This window comes from Atractosteus spatula, chromosome 9, assembly GCF_055471065.1.
Source record: "Atractosteus spatula isolate fAtrSpa1 chromosome 9, fAtrSpa1.hap1, whole genome shotgun sequence".
NCBI lineage: Eukaryota > Metazoa > Chordata > Actinopteri > Semionotiformes > Lepisosteidae > Atractosteus > Atractosteus spatula.
The window spans coordinates 6,726,692-6,744,860 of NC_142714.1; the positions used below are offsets into that span (position 1 = coordinate 6,726,692).

General features: G+C 48.7%; 1 protein-coding gene across 2 annotated transcripts in view; it reads left to right on the top strand.

Annotated features, from left to right (window-relative positions):
- The window catches only part of rcor1 (REST corepressor 1), a 41,204-nt gene that overhangs the window by 15,672 nt on the left and 7,363 nt on the right, over window positions 1-18,169 (top strand). For both annotated transcript variants that reach the window (XM_088926061.1, XM_088926062.1), the window contains exons 3-8: window positions 2,881-2,961; window positions 11,799-11,851; window positions 13,956-14,117; window positions 15,422-15,540; window positions 15,745-15,823; window positions 15,931-15,981. In XM_088926061.1, coding sequence (XP_088782187.1) covers window positions 2,881-2,961; window positions 11,799-11,851; window positions 13,956-14,117; window positions 15,422-15,540; window positions 15,745-15,823; window positions 15,931-15,981 — 545 coding nt within the window. The remainder of the gene's footprint in view (window positions 1-2,880; window positions 2,962-11,798; window positions 11,852-13,955; window positions 14,118-15,421; window positions 15,541-15,744; window positions 15,824-15,930; window positions 15,982-18,169) is intronic.

An 18,169-nucleotide genomic window follows, 5' to 3' on the forward strand; every position in this document is an offset into this window, starting at 1 on the left:
CACTTTTAAAATAGTTTATTATTATCAGAAGCGGAGCTTCTCTCTGTTTGATGCGTTCGACAGGAAGTCCATGGTCGGTTCTCACCGCTACACGTGGAGCTCGGGCCCAGCTGCTCTCGGACGTTCTCCGCTTTTGTTTTTCCTGTCTGTCAGACTTTCAAAGGCTGAACTAGCTCCCCCCACACAACTCTCACGTGACTCATCTCCGAGCGTGGCCCCTGTCCCGATTGTTGTGGTGCGCCGTCGCCTTTCGGTCACTCCATGACGCTCGTCTGCGGAAGTGATATTGGGTTTCTTAATTTATTTCTCTCCTGCGTGACCTTTCCAAAATTCCTCGCCACACTCGGCAGCGTCTGGAGGCTGGGCTGTGAGACACTGCAAAACTGCTGTCCTGCCCTTCCTGCTCTCCTGCAGCCTGGCTGGACTGGAATCGCTGGTTATGTAAAACAGCACTGGCTTTCAGCAGGCGTGGGGTCGATAACTGTTCACACTGGGAGCCTGTCTCAGTGACCGTGGGCTTTTCTCACCGGCCTCATTGTGAAGTGCTGCAGCTGCTGTGTGCCTCTCGCAGTGTCGGCGGCGTGGGGGTGACTGTGGGCTTAGCCCAAGTCCCGTCGTCCTGTCTTACACAAGCAAGAGGCGTCTCTTTCACCCTAATGGACGGCGCCCTCATTACAGGTGGGGGTTTGAGTGTGGGATTTGAATTTTCAGCGAGCTGTACCAGCACACGCCTGTGCATCAGGTTTCGTAGCCTGAAGTGTGAGGAAGACATTCAATCCAGAAGAGAACAATTGAGCACTTGAGCTTTTTTTTAGGGGGGGGAGAGGACTCCACATTTGGCAGTCTTGGGTCTTCACCTTTTTTTTTTAACTGTAGCCACGTTGATGTTTCCAAGGTTTTAAAGTCCTGCCTAAAGACATGAACAATTGCGAAGCTGTTGGAGATTCGTGTGTTGAAAGGATGCATTGTATCGGGAGGAACTACAGTACAGCTGGGTTTGCTTCTAAATGAGCGATTTGCAGCCAGCTTGCCAGCTACTCTTAAGTGGTGTAAGCTGTAATTCTGGAACGTGATTGATCCTAATTGCTTCAGAGCTGGCTGTGGATGCCATTGCCTGTGCTCTCTGCTGTCCGTGTCAGTAGCTGCATGGGCAGAGCACAGTAGCGCTAAAGCCAGTGAGCTCCAGATGTTTGTTTCTGGGAATGTCGTCAGGTGAACCTGTGCGCTCTGTCACTCACAATGAGTGATGCACTGCCTTCTTCCCTCTAGACACGAGTGTCCTCTTTAAGCCCAGGCTGTGTGCTTGTCTAGTGATGCACTGACGTGTGAAAAGTAAAACCACACAAGCCAATGTACACCAAAAGTGCGTAATGCAATATGCCCTTCCAGGAGCTCAGGAGCTGTGCTGTACTCCCAGACGGCTCTTGTAGTTGATGCCAAGGCTGCTCTACAGTGATGCTCGGCCTGCAAACTTCTGTCAGCGGCTCCTTCTCAGGTTTCCCCTCAGCCAATGGGGAACTTGTGCTCTCGTCCTCGTTTTCCCTCCCTGAGAGAGAGAGATTTCCACCTTGAAAAGTCCCTTGGCTGAAACTGTGCACCCCACCTGCAAGAGAAAAGGGGGCCGAGTGTCCTCTAATCTTGCTGATGGCAGCACTAACAAACAGCAGAGGGTCTCGTTCTATTTCGAACCCGGAAGTCTGAACCGCGAGCCCTGCTGGCGGTTGGTCCCGCAGCCTCACGTGGCCTGTCTGAGAGGTGGCAGTGGGGCACTGCAGATGGAGGGCTTGCAGGGCAAGCTGCTGCTTTCCCCGGTATTAATGATGCTTCCCTGTGCGCCGTGAGACGCGGCTTGAATTCAGCCTTTTTCCCAGCAGTGGAAATGTATGTGCTTGCTGTATTGATGTGGCTGTTTGCAGTCGGGGTTCTGCAGGTAATGATACCAGGGATTGGAAATGGAGCCAACGGAGGACTAGGACCCAGGTATTGGTATGTGGGGAACAGGCACATGGCCAAACTCCTGCAATGAAGTTAAATTGAATCTTATGTAGGGATGCAGATAGGACTTCCAGCTGGATAGGGGCTTCATCCATTCCAGGTGTTAAATGATGCGGGTGCTGGAATTTTCTACCTTGGGCCTTCACTTCTAGTTAATTTGTGAAAAATGCAGTCTTGGCTGCCTTGCGTTTTCTCCTTCATCGTAACTGGATTTGCAGGAACCCGCGTCTCAGAAATCCTGGAATTGATCATCCTGCTGTGCTGTGGAAGTCTAATTTGGTTTCCCTGAAATTGCACTTGGGAGCATTTCTCATTTGAGAGCGTTTCATCTTGTGACTGCTGTAATAATCCATCCATTTCACTGGGTCTTCTAAGGAGGACACTTCTTGCACATATACATGCCGTTGGGCTTTTCTATAAACCAGGAAGGACCGGACCAGCTCTGGAGAGCCCGATATGTCTGTAGATTTTAATTCAAGCTCTTACTGACCTAAATCAGCTCATTAGTGGACCAATTGACCAAATTCACTGAGCTCTTCAGTTGTGCTGCTTTAACAAGACCTAGAAAACATGCAGTCAGTGGCCCTACAGGACAGGATAGCCCAGTGAAATTTGTCTCCAAGCAAGCCTTAAAAATTGTCGCAAAAGCAAACTGTCCCTCGTTGGAAAGCTTAAAAAGACAGATGCTTGAGCTACTGAAGATGACGGAAGCCAGGGTGACTCAGGGCGACTTTCCTGTTCTCTTTTCTTCTGGGCTTCAGCCTCTCAGACGTGTTTATTAACGAGCTGTCTCTCACGGTGACGAAGGGGCTCTGTGCGCATGCGAGGGTCCGGGCGGTGACACTGGAGTGTGAATTTCTGACTCTGTTGCTTGTTTCCCCACAGAGCTGGCCAAGGTCTGCCAGGAGAGGGAGAACCTGGGAATGCTGGTGTGGTCTCCTAACCAGAACCTCGCAGAAGCCAAGTGTGAGTTAACAGTTTCTTGCACCTGCCTGCTTACACGCCTGGATCCGCCTGAGCTGCACTGGGGATACGCTCTAGGGGGGAGCAGGGGGGGTGCTGAAAGGTTTTAAGTGTGGGATGTGTAAATTTTGCCGATGGTGTAAAGAAACGGAGCGTTTTGGGAGTGTGAGGAGGGCCAGCTTTCTTAATTTTAAGAATTACACCATCAGCCTCTGAAGGTGTGTGGTGACAACACTTTGTGCTTGTGAGGTTTGTGCATCTGTGTTGGAAAAATTAGTTTTAATACCTCTTTTGAAAGTCGGGAGATAACAACCTCCTCCGGTGTCTCTCCGTGCCAGGGAGACAGACGTCTCAGTGCCAGCCTGCAGCTTTACAGCCTGTTTGTATGAGATCGGAAGCTTAAGTTAAACCCTTATTGTTAAAAGATTTGCCAGTACAATCGGCCAGCACTTCTGTGTGCTCGAAGCTAGTACATGCTGCATGGGCCCATCGTGTTTCTAGTGCTTTTCTGATGTTCTGAGAGCAGTCAAAATAACTCCCACGTGTCTCGTAAGGACTAGACTAAATTGCATTAGCCCAGAACACCCAATGAGGAAAGTTACCAAAACCTGCGCCTTTTATGTGTAGTATCCAGACTGAGTCGGCCCACACAGTTAACCAGCCCCAGTGAGCAGGCTTGGAGAGAGAGACCTCAAGCACATAAACAGAGGGCCGTAAACTGGGTGAAGGAGGCAGGGGCCTGGGGACACAAGCAATACGGGCTGCCGCCTCGCCAGTCACATGGTTGTCTGTTCAGTAACCTGACCTCAGGCCTGGTGCTTTGGAACAACTGTCAGGGGGCTTCCTCCCTGCTGCAGCTGAGGGGGCAGAGAGTGGTAGTGTTCTGTGAAATGGCTCTGGTGCCCGGAAGGGGTTGGGGTTAAGGAAGGGGCTAGAGCCGGCAGCACTGGGGTGAAGGGTATAGGACTGGTGCACAGCTCGGGTCCTGGATCACCTTAGTGTCTCCAGGGTTTTCCTTGTACCTTAGCTGATCATCAGCCAAAACAGGCCAGTTTAACACTTTTCAAAGGTGTGCAGTTTAAAGAACCGTAGAACCATGTTTCCCAGCCTGTTCCGATGTCCCACCGAGTCAGCACGCTTGACTAAATCTAAAAGCCCCGCAGTGCACCTTCCCCCTCCCCAAGTACGTCACTGGCATGAGCACGTTATAATAACTTACCACCGCATGACTTGAAAATCACCCCCCACCAGACATGGCGGAGTAGGGGAATTTCACCAACTGAGAAATGCTGACCTAGCAAACTGCTTTCTCCAGACCTGGAGTTCAGCTTTAGAACTGAAGCTGAGGTTTGGGCCCAGGATTGGAGTTGGCAGCAGCTTCGCTTTTTGCTTTTTGCTCAGGATCCCGCGTTAGCCTGCAAACTAGCTGCTCTCCAGTTCGCTGCTGGGGTTCAGACGCTTTTCAATGCGTCTTCTCCAGAGCCAAGCATCGAATACGCTGTTCTCTGAACTGACCACTAGAGGGCAGCCTTGTGCTGCTACTGCCATCTGCAGCTCCAGTCCTGTCGAGTCACCCTGATATGCTGGTTTTCATTCCAGCTGAGCTCTGTGATTTAACTGGATCACGACTTGCCGTGCTTCTCGACAGCATGAGGTAGCCTGTAAAACCTGTCTGCACCTGGGCCGGGAAGGGTGGGGGGGTGTCCACAACTGGACACCAGTGTGAAAACATGGACCTTGCACATTTGTAAAAATTTCTGTTGGGCATTTTAAAGGTGAACTTCTTTTGCTGGGTCACTGGGACATTAATTTTTGGTGTGAAACTAAAGGGCTTGGAGAGGGAGCCATTAAAGTCTATTTGCTGTGTTCTGAGGCGCTCTGGAAGTGCAGCTGTCTTGCCTGTCATGTGGTGTAGTAACCACCAGATGGCAGGTTTCCTCTGGGGACACGGAGGCCCTGCTGCTCGGCTATATTCAGCCTTTGCTAAGTACTCAATCTGAGAGTGAAGTGGGATTGCTTGGAAGCTGTTTTTCTCCTTTATTTTTAGACTCTCTCCACCATTTATATGTCCCCCCATTTGGAGTCACCGGTGCCCAATTGAATCAGCTGACTTTCTCAAACCCTTTACCGTCGTGTTTGGTGGGAGGGGCGAGGACTGTGGTGAGACCTGTACTGTGAGCTTTCAGGTACCCAGCCTGGCACGGGGTCATGGGTGATACAGCTTAGGATACCCAGGTCGTCTTGAGCTTGCCCGCCCCCCCAGGGGCGCGATGTGCTTGTTAAACCCTGCCCCTGGCTGGCCAGCGAGCTGGCTGCGCCTCCTGTGTCCCCCAGCTCGGTCTGCCCTGCAGGCGAGAGGAGCCATGCGGCCCGTCCAGCCCGTTGGCTAGCGAGCAGCCGATTGATCACAGTATCTCATCCAGCCGGAAGCCGGGATAACGGCTTCGACGGCGTGGCTGGGCCGCTCGTTCCACGCTCCTGCCGCCCTTGGGGAAAAGCTTGTGCGCCGTCAGTGGCGTGGACTTGGCAGGTGGTTGAGGGGAGTGGAGGCGAGGCGGCCGCCTGCTCTGAAACGTGCCGCAGCAGAGCGGGTCCTCTCTCGGGGGGCGCGGGGGGGCGTCTCCCCTGGGCATGGTGCTGTCCCTCCGAGCTCCTCACCGAAACCCCAGTGCTGTGAGCCGCCAGGTGGGCGCTGTACCGGTCCCTGGGTGAAACCGATGTGTGTGGGGAGTTCATAGTCACCGCCTGGGGGGGGGGAGAGAACTGAAGGTCACGTCCTGTCTGTCAGGACGTAAGAAACTTTCTTCACGGCAGTTTGTCTGGAGAGTCGAAGGGGGCCTCTGGCTGGGTTTTGAACTCCAGTGCAAAGCACGCTTTGGTTTTTTAAGCATCGAGTAAACCTGGATTTCACTTGCAAAGCTAAGCCTAAATGTGCCGTATTTTCTCTCCTTAAAATGTACATTTGTAGCTTAAATGCTTACAGATTTTGTCAGGAAAAGTTTTTTTTTTCCTTGTAAAAGCAAACGAACTCAGCCAAGCCCACGTTTACGAGGGAATGTCCTGTTTATTTAAATTTGGCTTTAAACCTAGCTCTAGAATGTCACATCTGCCCATGAGTTTGAAAAAAGCCGTCCCGAAAATAGGCAAGCAAGCGTGGAAGACCTGGGAGAGGCGTTCTTCTTTTTGCTGGTGGATGAAGATTTCGGTTGACGAGGTATCAAGGAGAAAAATGGGGAAAATGCTACATAAAAAGCTGAGAGAGGTTGCAAGCAATTAGAGACTATGTGCATTTTAGTCGTCTTTCTCATCTGGTTTCAGATTTATTGTTCCAAGTCAGAATGCTGCTTTCTGAGGAATCCCAGCGAATAACCTTGAATCACATTTTCATCTCGCCCACGTCTTGGCATAAAAAAGCACCACTTTTATTCTCCGTCTTGAATTCTGCTTGTCCTTAACTCATTAAAGTCATACGTTACTCCTTGTTTCTCACCATTCTCATTTGTAACTATAGACTGTGCTATGGGTGATTACCTTTTGTGGTTTTTGAGCCCCACACATGGCGAACACCCTCCGATCTAAAACATTGTAGCGCACTGGACTAGATGCTGTTGCCCTCTCTGAGATCTGTAGATATTTGGTATTGCCGGGCAGCTGAATTTCTGAGCTCTTTTAAACCAGCAGCTTTAACTCCAGCAGCAATTTTGCAGGCTAACAGATTTGTAATGCAACTAAAGCACACAAGCATGGACATGGAAGACCAGGCTCATTCCCTTATGATGCTTGATAAGTTATTGCCAAACTGGAGGACAGGTTGAAGAGCATTTTGTTCTGTGCCATTGTGGGACAGTGAGCCAGGATGCATTTTGTAGTTGAAAAGACCATTTTTTCCTTTAAGCACCTATTTCCAAATAACAAAAACTCATTCCTTGGGAAGACCTGGAGAGACAGAGAGAGACGGAAGGGCATTTATTGGAGTGATCTTACTTTATAGAGTGCAGCAGCAGTGTGCCACCTGGCATTTAAACTCACAACCTTCCAGTCCAGAGCCTCTGACCACTGATGCTCATGTGCTGTTTATTAAAAAAATAAGGCAAAAGCTTGGATCGGGGCTGATTTTCAGGGTCGCTGGAGTGGCTGCTCTGTAGTGCGTGATTCACAGACTGTAGATGCCCAGAATCAGGTCATCTGTGAATGATTTAGCACCAGATTCCCCACGATTCTCCTGTTGCTCGCAAACAACACAGGCCTCACTGGAAAACTCTATTATCCACTGGTCCCTGACTCACGGAGCAGGATTGTACAATGCCTGAGCAATCTCAAGTGAATTTTGAGGGTGATAGCGGGCCGGGTGTAGACTTTTCCTTCCGGTCCCTGTGGGAATCGGGTTAGTCAAATCTGCGCTAACCCTTCGGTGCTGTACATGAGGCAGGCGGGGGGCTGGTTCTAGGAACCGGGGTGAGCCTGCAGTGTCTGGGAGGAGATGGTGATGTGTGGCCAGTGCAACACGACTGCACTTCCTTTCCTCTACATGGTATTTGACTGGAGTTCCAAGATTTCAAGAAGTTCTCAGGAATCGGATCACTTGGGTCTGACCCGGTTTTTCTCTGACTTGGAAATTGGTGACATTGAATGCTTTCAGGGGAACTTCCTGTTCTTCAACGATGCTCAAGTCGAGCTTCTGTTTGTTTCTCGCGTTTCGGGAGGCTGAGCGGTTTTATCCTGTTTATTTGACAGGGACACTGCATTGTTTATCCACAGTTGTCCTGCAGGAAGTTGTGCTCATTTCCCACAGGGATGATTTCTAGCTGAGGTCCCTGGGTGGGTATGTACTGTAGAGGGAAGGGAAGAGAAAGGGCATCTGAGATTAACTGGAGTGGGGCTGAATTGCTCATTAGAAGGGGAGCCACGAGGTGCATCAGTGAGTGATCACCGGGCCTGGTGCCCACTGAGCGAGTCGAGTGACTGGGGGTCACGGGGGCGGGGTGTGTCAAAGTGCCCCCCCAAAGCAATCAGTGGTACCTCGGATTTCTCTGCCTCACAGCTGTCCCAGCTTACAAATTGAATAACTATCCCCCTTTCTCATATCGTTAGTTGAATCAAGTTGAAATGATTCATCTTGCACCACTTTACATGTAGAAAAACCACCCATCAGCGCAATCTATCGAAATTGATACCTATGCTAGAATACTGTACATATCATCATGCTACGAGTTCCAGCAAGTGCATCGTCACATTCTGAAAGCCTCTGTATCCTGGTAACCTGAAGCTGCTGGATTCCGATTCATTGACTCGGTTCCTTTTTACCATCAAAGGGGATGCAGAAAAGGCCACCCTCTCCTCCCACTCCCCACGCTTTGAATTCTGTCGCCAGCGCTGACTCAGCGCTGCCAGATTTCCTTTCTCGAAGCTCTCGGTGTGTGTGAGTTACTCGTGCAGCTCAGATCTGTTGAATCATCGATTCAGCATCTTTCCAATAGGTGTTATCTTAGTATTTTCAGCCTTATCTGGTCAGAGGTTAATTCATAGAAAGATCTGATTGGGTTGTTTTCAGCTGCTCATAATAGCCAGCAGGTCAGGGTGTTTATGCCACAGAAAGTCCCCTTGGCTGTCAATCTGTGATGAGGTCTGTAATCTTCTTGATAAGTGACATGATGTCCTGTGTGTTGCTCTGTCTATGATGAGTACAGGGACTTCACAGCTCAGTTGTGCAGAGTAAACCACCTGACTTATAGTTTGACACCTGACTGACGCTCAGTCTCTAAGTTCTCTGAACTCTTTGCTCTGTAAAGCCTTTGAGTTTTTTCGCAGGAAGTCTTTTCTTTCTGACTCAAATGTCTGAATACCTTCAATACGAATTCTGCATTAGCACCTTTGCTATTTTATGTTCTCCCTCACATGTATTTAGCCTTCTCTTTAAATACCCCCCACTGGTGAAATGAGGGCAGAGCAGGGGTTTCTTCTGGCCCTTGAAGTGGAGACACTTGTCTTGTTCAGGGCTCATAAAGAGTGAGTGCTTTAGCTCTGGGACAAGGGAGAAATGTGTTCAGTTAAGTGAGTTTAGATACATATGATTTCTGAAGTATGGAGTATACAGAGTAATGAAGTACGGAAGACTGGTTTCAAGCCAACTTCAATAAACATATCTGTTGCCGTCAGGAATGCATCTGCCGACAGTTACTTTTAATAAGAGACTTTAACCTGACAATCAAAGGCATAAAGGAGTGGGAATCGAGTACTTATTGAAGGACTTGGTGATGCTAGAATTCAGGAGTGGAAGTGAGCTATGACACTAGGGTAAAATTCTGGTGAAAACCATGATCAAACGTTTAAGCTAGGTAAGATGTGGGAGTGCAGTCTGTACACGTGCAACTGACCTCGAGTGACGAGGTGTTCTTAACAGTATCTGCCTTTCCAGGGAGATATGAAGCTTTAGCCCGAATAAGAAAGCAGTACAGGGCTCTTTCTGGGAACATTTGAAGTGTAGATCAAGTTCACGTTTGTCATTATACTCGTATATGGTATAACAAAATGCTATTTAGCTAGCTCTTAGACGATAAGTAGTACAAAAAAACAACAATAAAATTGTATAATAAAAGAAAGACAGAGACAACAGGCAGTGTGCAAAAACAACAAAAAGGTAACAGGTAATGTGCAAAACAACATCAGATGTGCAAAAACATGCATCAGCAGAATGAAATAAAAGGATAGAAATTATGGGAAGTGAGCTTTTTGACATGTAGGGTAGAGGTAGATTTCAATGTGTGTTTGAGTTTTTGGTAAGAAAGAAGGCACTGTGAGGTTCAGATCATAGGTGAGAGGTGAGAGTGAGAGAGGCTGGGAGTTTAATAGTTTGATAAAAACGGTCTCCGAGTCTGGTAGTCCGGGCCTGAATGCTCCGGTACCGTTTTCCAGGTGGTAGAGGGTCATACAGTCTGTAGCTGGGGTGTGTGGGGTCTTTGATGATGCTTAGAGCTTTCCTCAAGCACCGTCCGTCATAAATGTCCTGTATAGATGGGAGGGCAACCCCAGTGATGGACTGGGCAGTTTTCACCACCCGCTGTAGGGCTTTACGGTCAGCAGTACTGCAGTTGCCATACCACACTGTGATGCAGCCTGTTAGATGGACATCTGGACACTTGTCCTGATCTAAGGAAGTTTTTTTTAATATACCGCCCTTGTTTTGCATGTTGACTCTGGGCGATACAGTGCTTTTAGTCCTGCGAGAATGAGCCCGAGTGCTCCTTGTTCAAGAGCTGGGCCTGCCCATTGTAAGTAGTGAGACACTGCACTGGTGGGTTATTTCCACTGTGGTCAGAATGCTTGGTTACTATTCAGTTTCTGAGACCGAACCGGTTTACGTAAGATTTTTGTTTTCTGTTAGAACTGTAGACCTACATCAGAAATAAGGAGAGAGAGAGAGAGGAAATGCACTCGGTGTTCTCTTTTTCGAAGTGTATTCCCCTGGGCCGGTTTGAAGGGGGGGGGGGACCAGCAGTCGCATTCGAAATGGAGTCCGCAGTGTTGAGGCGCGTTGCTACTGAGCTCAGACCAGCCTGGCTGACTAACCTCGGTAAAGACCCAGACCTCTGTTCTTAGAGTTGGAGACGTTTCCCGATAGGACTTTTTTCCATTCTGTAGTTTATTGCTAATCCCATTCAGCTTATTTCTTCATATAGGTCACCAAGGTTGTCATAGCATTTCTCAGTACATGCACAGTGGTGTTTTTGTTTTCCAGCATTTCTGAAACTCGGCAGTCAAATTTTGAACTCGTTTACCCAGCCTGTATCACCAGTTTCTAAAAACAAATGTTTTGGAACATGCGGCAGACTGAATCTGGGTTATTTTGGTAAACCACTGAAAATGGTCCACATCTGACTACAACGCTGAACGATGCCTGGTTCCAGACACATCTTTGCTCTTCATTGGTTAATATTTAAGGCTTATTACTGAACTCTGCAAAGGTGGGGGGAGCATTTGAGGGGTAGGTTTTGCAGGTAGCATGGAAATGTTTAGTACCTGATCGTTCACATCATTGGGTTTTTATATTTACTAGCTTCACTTTCGGGAGCGCCGCTATCTCATCACATGGGTAAATTTCCCTGCTGTGGCTCGCGGTCCTGTGTGCAAGATCGAGACCAACATCCCTGACGTCTGAAATGCGTCCTCTGTTCAGCACAGGGCGTTGACACAAAGAATCAACAGCGTCAGATTGGCAGGAGTGTTGAAGATGAGCCCTTTCCCTGCGCCTGCCCGTGTTGCGTCGCGGGTGCTAGCGTGCAGCAGCTCTCGAGCGCGCTGCCGGGGCCAGCTGGAGCAGTGAAACCAGCGAGCTCTGACAGCGGTGCGGAGCTGCGAGCGGATGCCGCCTGACTCGGGGACAGCCCCTGGTGTTCTGGGGGGAGGCGTGAGCTGGGCTGTGTGGGTATGCCAGACCTCTTGGAGCACGCACGAGCCGATCCCGGGATTTCCCCCCCCCCCCCCCCCCAGGGTAGGAATTGGACAGGTGGAGTTCTGCATTTGTGCTTGTCCTCACGCTGCCGTTATGTGGGGAGTCTCTGGTGCCTCTAGGGCTGTGCTGAGAAAGATGCACCACCTGGAAAAAATGGGGAACGTTTTAGCTTGTCGTCCTTTTTAAGGCTGGAACACAAACTGGTTAAAATTTGAGAGCTAGTCTTTTAGTGCATGGCGAATCCACGAGTTAGCAGCCAATTCTAGCAGGTGTCGCCCACGCCCAGGTGTGTGAGGGACTGATGTGTGATATCTGTACAAGGAGGCATCACTTTGCTGAGTTGCCAGTCTCTAGCACCCTGTCTAACCATCTTGTTTGTCTTGTATTGCAGTGGATGAGTACATTACGATTGCCAAAGAGAAGCATGGCTACAACATGGAGCAGGTGACAAAAAATTTTACTCTCAACCCCCCCCCATGAAACCCTTTCAACACTTGTGGTGCTTCAGTTATAAACACAATAAATGCATACATGTGAAAAATGTCTTTGTGTGGCTGATCTCCCGTGACAACAAAGGAAAAACCTTCACCTTTTTTGGGATCCTCTGTGTTGTGGGTGTCCCATACAGCTGCCTGGTTTAAAGGGCTGAGCTGAATTCTCTCCTGAGAACCTGCAGTGCTGGTTAGTCTCTTCCCCCCCGGTTTAGTCATTCCTGTTCCGGGGGGCTGGCAGGACTGCATCCCTGCAATGACACGGATATCAGGAGAGCGACTTTGTGGCAGTAGAAGGCCCACACCTTCTTGTTTCAGCCCATGCCTGCATGGCAGAGCTGCTGTCTCGCTGGGTTCACAGAAACCCGCTCCAGCCCTGGCAGTCGTGCGCCGTGCCGGCCAGCAAACTCTCTGGGCCTCTCGCTCAAAGGGAGTCGAAACATTTGTCTATGATTTTTGTTTTTGAATCTCACCCCCCAAAAAGGGGGAACTCGCTCTCTCACCACGGTTCTGTAAATATTTACAGGCCAACAAACGTAAAACCTTGTTGTTGGATAAGATTTGACTTGGCCCCACAAACCCTTGTTGTGCTGGGTTTTGCTCTTTTGAAGTTCTCCGGCGTGAAGTTTGAAGTTATGGGCGATGGGCCTGGAGCATGGCGCCAGCTATTGATACATCTGTTGAGTTCTTTCATCAACAGCCCTTAAACCAAAGCAGGTTTTGGCGCACATTAAATAGAAAAGGTTTTAACTAATCCTTTTCAGGATGTTGGATGATTTGATCTTTTTTTGAATGCTTCATCATGGTCTGCTTCCTCATTTTGCCATGAGTCACATTTACAGGTTTTGTGTATCATTTTGCAGTAAGATCCGAAAGATCTCAAAGTGAGAATATCAAGGACATTAAAATCATAAGCGCTGAGGCTGTTTGTCCCATTTAGGCCTTTTGGTAATTAGTGGCCGATTGATAAAGGACCTCATCCAGCTGTTTCTTGAAAGACGCCGGGATATTGATGCCAACATCATGGCTGGGTAGTTCCCTACTACCACAATCGTAAAGAAGTCCTTCTCGTTCTGTCTTAAATGCACTTCCACATTGTTTCCACTTGTCCTCTCCTTTCTTTCACTGGACTTTATTCTGAAGTCCATTCATGTGGGTTTTGTCTGTTCCTTTAAGAATTTTTATGTACTTGGTTCAGAGATTTTTCCAGAGGAAAAGATCAGTTCCTGTCACTATGGGACATGCCCTCAACCTCCAGAATGAGTCTTATTTGCTCTTCACTGCACTGATACCAGAGCAGACGTCTTGTTTGTAAGGCTCGTTTGCTCCAATCCTCGGCCCAGTACAGCTTTCTGTTCAGACTGGGCAGTCTAAGATCAGTCCCAACCCATTTCCAGAGATGGGTTGGAATGAAAAATCCTAAAGCTTGCATCCTTGAAGATGTAGAAGTGATGTACACTATTGCATAGATACAGCAGATGAATTCAGAACTTGTACAGTCTGGCTAAGGACTTTCCTCTCCACTGCATGTGTTGAGCAGGGGGTCCCATCCTATAAGATAAGTATTCTGGGATCCTTTGGGGACGGAAAGCACTTTATTAATAAAAGCAAAGAAAACTGAAAAGTGTACATTTTACTCATTATCTGGCTTTCGTTAAAGTTTCTAATTTTGAAAAGGCAAGCTGTATAGTGTAGGGCTGTAGTGTGGAGCGATGGTTAAGGTTGTGGACTCGTGTAAATGCAGGTCACTGAATAAAGGCATCAGCCCAATTAATATTTAGTGTCTCAAGAGCTGATGATATCCGATTGGTAATCAGTCAGGGCTCCCAGTAAGTACTTCTCTTGGGAATCCTGACCATCTCAACTTTTAATTAAACTACCATGAAGTGCTTATCGACGCTCTCATGTGCATAGTAAAGACAACGAGGAGATCTTCCATCATGCATGTCGGGGCAAAATGGCTGTGCTGGACTGGTCAGGGAGGTTTTATGTCATGAAATGCCAGTGCGTGTACACAGCCTTCATGTTCCAAACCCCTTTGCTCCGTCTCTCCGCAGGCTTTGGGGATGCTCTTCTGGCACAAGCACAACATTGAAAAGTCCCTGGCCGACCTGCCCAACTTCACGCCCTTCCCCGACGAGTGGACCGTGGAGGACCGGGTGCTGTTTGAGCAGGGCTTCAGCTTCCACGGCAAGACCTTCCAGCGCATCCAGCAGATGGTGAGAGGCGGCCGCCAGCGAGGGGCCTGCGGCTGCACCTGTGGCCCGTGCTCTGCGCAGGCTGCGCCCGGACTTGAGCCCGGACAGGCGGGTGCCCCTTCCCATGGCCCTGAGCCATAAATGCCAGATGTAACCCTGGCGATAATCAGCCTGACCATAATCAGTCTGGCGATTAGGGCAGCCACGTCGTGATTCACATTCTCTTCTTGCAGGAGTACACACAGCACTTACACAAGCAGCACGGGGGGGGGTTGTTGTCCTTCTCAAATGCTGGCACATTGGGATGAGCCCCCAGGAGGAGAATCGAGCTCCATGTAGCACTGCGGAGCCAGGTTGTCGGCAGTGACTACAAGTGGGGTTCTGTGGGGACGAGGCTCTCTGGTCCTTAATATCTTCCTTAGGCCTCCCCACTGAAGGGTCTGTTGGACACGAGCAGTGCCTCATCCTGCACAGTTGTGCCACACTCTGACCCACCAGTGTCAACGCAAAACCTTGATTCATGGTTAAAGTAGGGGTTGGTTTTATTGCTGGGGAGTCCCCCTGCAGTGTTGCTCCAACGTGGCAATGTCACCACAACGTTCTCTTGATAAGGGGGGGGATGTTCCTTTCTGTGCTTTTATTCCTTGATTTCTCGCCAGGGTTGACGTGAAACAGATTAAATTACCCCATCACCAGTGCCTGATCAGCTCTCCCTAATTAGGAGAAGTGTTTATGCGACAGTCAAAGCCATTAGAGAGCATTGCTGTCAGTCATGAATCATTTTATCAGGATAACATCAAAAGGGTAAAGGATTTTTATTTTCAGAACATGCACGGATGTTGATGGGTTTGATGATGCTCAGCATGTCTTAATGCTGTTTTTGATGATGGGCAAAAATAAACCCAACAACCATAAGACATTTCCTTCTCTTTAAGCTGAGATTGTGAAAACCAAAGAACTGACATGCAAGTTAAACAGGTTCGGGAGCGCAAGGTATCAGTGCAACCCATTTCCTGTCTGTGTGCTAAGAGTGTGAGTTATCTGCAACACTGCAGTGTAATCACTACTTTTTTGCAGGAAACCTCAAGGAAATACTACAGTAAATCAAGAAGTCACTTATAGCCGCCATGCTAACCTTGTTATACACACCCCTTTTTCCTGTAATAGACTGGTCTGCAGAGAAGAGCTCGGAGTGTGGTTTCTGTACACTACTAGCTGATCTCGAGAGCAATGCCACAAGTTTCCCCTGCTGCACGAGTCTCCCGATCAGTGGCGGGTCAGGACTGGTGCCCCTGCGGTGACTGTGGGCCTGTCTTCATTTGCAGCTGCCGGACAAGTCCATCGCCAGCCTGGTGAAGTTCTACTACTCCTGGAAGAAGACGCGCAGCAGGACCAGCGTGATGGACCGCCACGCCCGCAAGCAGAAGCGGGAGAGGGAGGAGAGGTGAGGAGAGGGCCCTCCCGATCCCGAGCCCCCAGATGGGAAACCTGAACCTTGTGCTGTCCTCCGTCAGGAAACATCCCTTCGTTCGACTCCTGCACAGCAAAAAAATGTGGAAAATGGGTGCAGATTTTCTGTTTCTGCGGGGTAATCATGAGTCCTTGCAGTTGGGTAAGGCTGTTTTGTGTTTTTTTTTTTGTCTTGCAGCGAAGAAGAAATGGAGGAGAACAGTGGCAATAACCCCAGCGATGCAGAGTGTGACGCGAATAAGGAGGAGAAGAAAGAGGCAAGGAAACCTTTTTTGTTTCAGGTTTACTTTTGGGACATTGCAGCATTGTTTTCTGCCTTTTTTTTCCCCCTCGAATTTTAACAAGTGGCGGTGTTGTTCTGCAGAGTGCAGCAGGACCAGAGAAGCAGGAGCCGAACCCTGTGGTGATCTCCAAGGTACGCCCTCGCCGTCAGGAAGGGCTTCGCTGCGCTGTTTCCGACTCCAGCTTTGCTCTTCTCCAGTCTTTGTTGAAGAACTGCGTCTGCACCACTTCCATTTCCTTGTCTCGGCCTGCAGTCTGCAGAGTTAGTTGAGCTCATGCAGGATACGTCAGTTGGCTCGAAAGGTGCTGACGCAGTCAGGCTCTTTGTTTTGAAGAAATGAGTGTCGCTGGCATGCGTGTGGCTCCTCTGTCCGGCGAAATTCCTCCCCCTTGGCAAGTACAGGTCCAGGTACTGACGTACATTCCCTGGCCCGTGGGTCTCTCGGTGTCTCGGGAAGAGACGGAAAAACCTGAAATCCGTCAAGAGCCCGAGACGGATGCGTGAATGTGCTGTCTCCTGTGACTTCTCTGTTGGTGTGAAGTTGCAGATCCACTTTGTGGATCCCGAGGTGGGCAGAGTCTTTCCTCGACTTCCTCAGTGTAAACCTGCCTTGTCATGCCTGCAAAATCCCGGCAGGAACTGCGGTTCACGGAGACGGGAGGAAGTCCTTGTGACTGGGCGGTGTGGGGGAATCCCAGGTGGCGTTTCAGTTTCATGTCCCGTTTTCCCAAAAACCATGGCTGTCCTGCAGTTGTCCACCTCATTTTGAAATTCAGGCATCTGGTTTAAGGTGTCTTTTTCATTTCTCTTCTGGACTTGGCTGGATTTTAATCTTGGCTAGCCTGGAAGGTTGAGAACATTGTTGAATGAAACAGTCTGGATATATAGCACAGGACATTTGTGCTCTGTGTTCCTTATTTAGGACTTTTTTCCCCATTTACAAACAGTGACATTTCAAGCAAGCCTGTGGTCACGGCAGCTGCAGTGTGGTAAAGCGACCAGGGTTCTGGACTCATATCTCGAAGGTTCAGATCCCAGATGAACACGGCTGTCGTACTACAGTAAAATACCCAGCTTTACATTTAGATACTGATTCCCCTGTATTGTGCTCTGCAAGGTGCAATGTTAAAGACAAAAGATGAAAAGATCCCTTGGAACTTTTCATAAGCCCTTGGTAAATTCCTCTCCAGATTGTCGAGTCTGGCCTCCCTAAAGTTCCCTCTTAATTCTTGATCTACCCTGTAGTTGCAGTGGGATGACATCTGCCCATCACACAGGTGGGGGATGCCCTTCAGTGTCAGGGCACTACAGTAAAGCACCATATAAATGCAAGATTTCAATCATGACTGACCATACCGACACTACTTAACTCTGTTAATTTAAATGTCATGAGATTACCCTGACTGTATTGCTGAATACTCCTGAACACAGTCTCAATGTTACTGACTGCTGAAATCTGACAGATTCCAGAATATGTTGGACATGTTCATCAGTCATTTCAAGGTAAAAACACATGAGGTCACCTTGCAGTTCCCCTTCACGTGTGATATTACATGACCTGTTGTAGATTTTGGACAAACCATGATCAAGTCAAAACTCATCCACCTGTTAAATGCTTGGTGGAGAGGCTGCAGTAGAATGACAAACTTGTAGTGCCTTTTTGTAATTGGTGGTTGTGGGGGGGGAGATTTGTTTTAATCCACATATGAACATAATGGTTCTGCTTCATTTGGTTTTGAAGTGCCATGCTTCAATACACAGGATTTGCAGTTCAAAACCATGAACTGTGGTAAGCAAAGGAAATAGCAACTTTGGCAGTGCCTGTATGTACCGAGAGTCATTTCTCAGCTTCCCTTCCCCGAGTGGCACACCTGTAGTCACTGGGGAATTTAAGTTTTGTTTACACTATGAGCATATCTAGAAAGTCCCTTCTCAACTTGTTTATGAAGATCCGATTAATCTTTACAAAGTTTTACAGGCTTGGAACAAGGGGAGAAGAAAACATTTCCTTAACCTTAATGTAGAACCAAATAAAACTTGGGAATTGCCCGGCGTGTCTGGGTCACCTCGCCAGGTCAAGGAAGTGCAGGACCAGTCTACAGCCAGGCTGTCCAGCAGGCGCCTCGCCTCCAAACCGGTCGTTTACGACCTCGTGTTGCGGCTCGAGCCCTCTTCGTTCCTAAAACTAAACACGAACAGCTTTAGCTATTAGTATGTGAACCGATTTCCATGAGGTCATTGGACCGCTCCAATGTGGAACCAATATCAGCCCCAACCAGTTGAAGTGTGAACCAAAGAAGGCGGTGGACTTCTTTTAGAA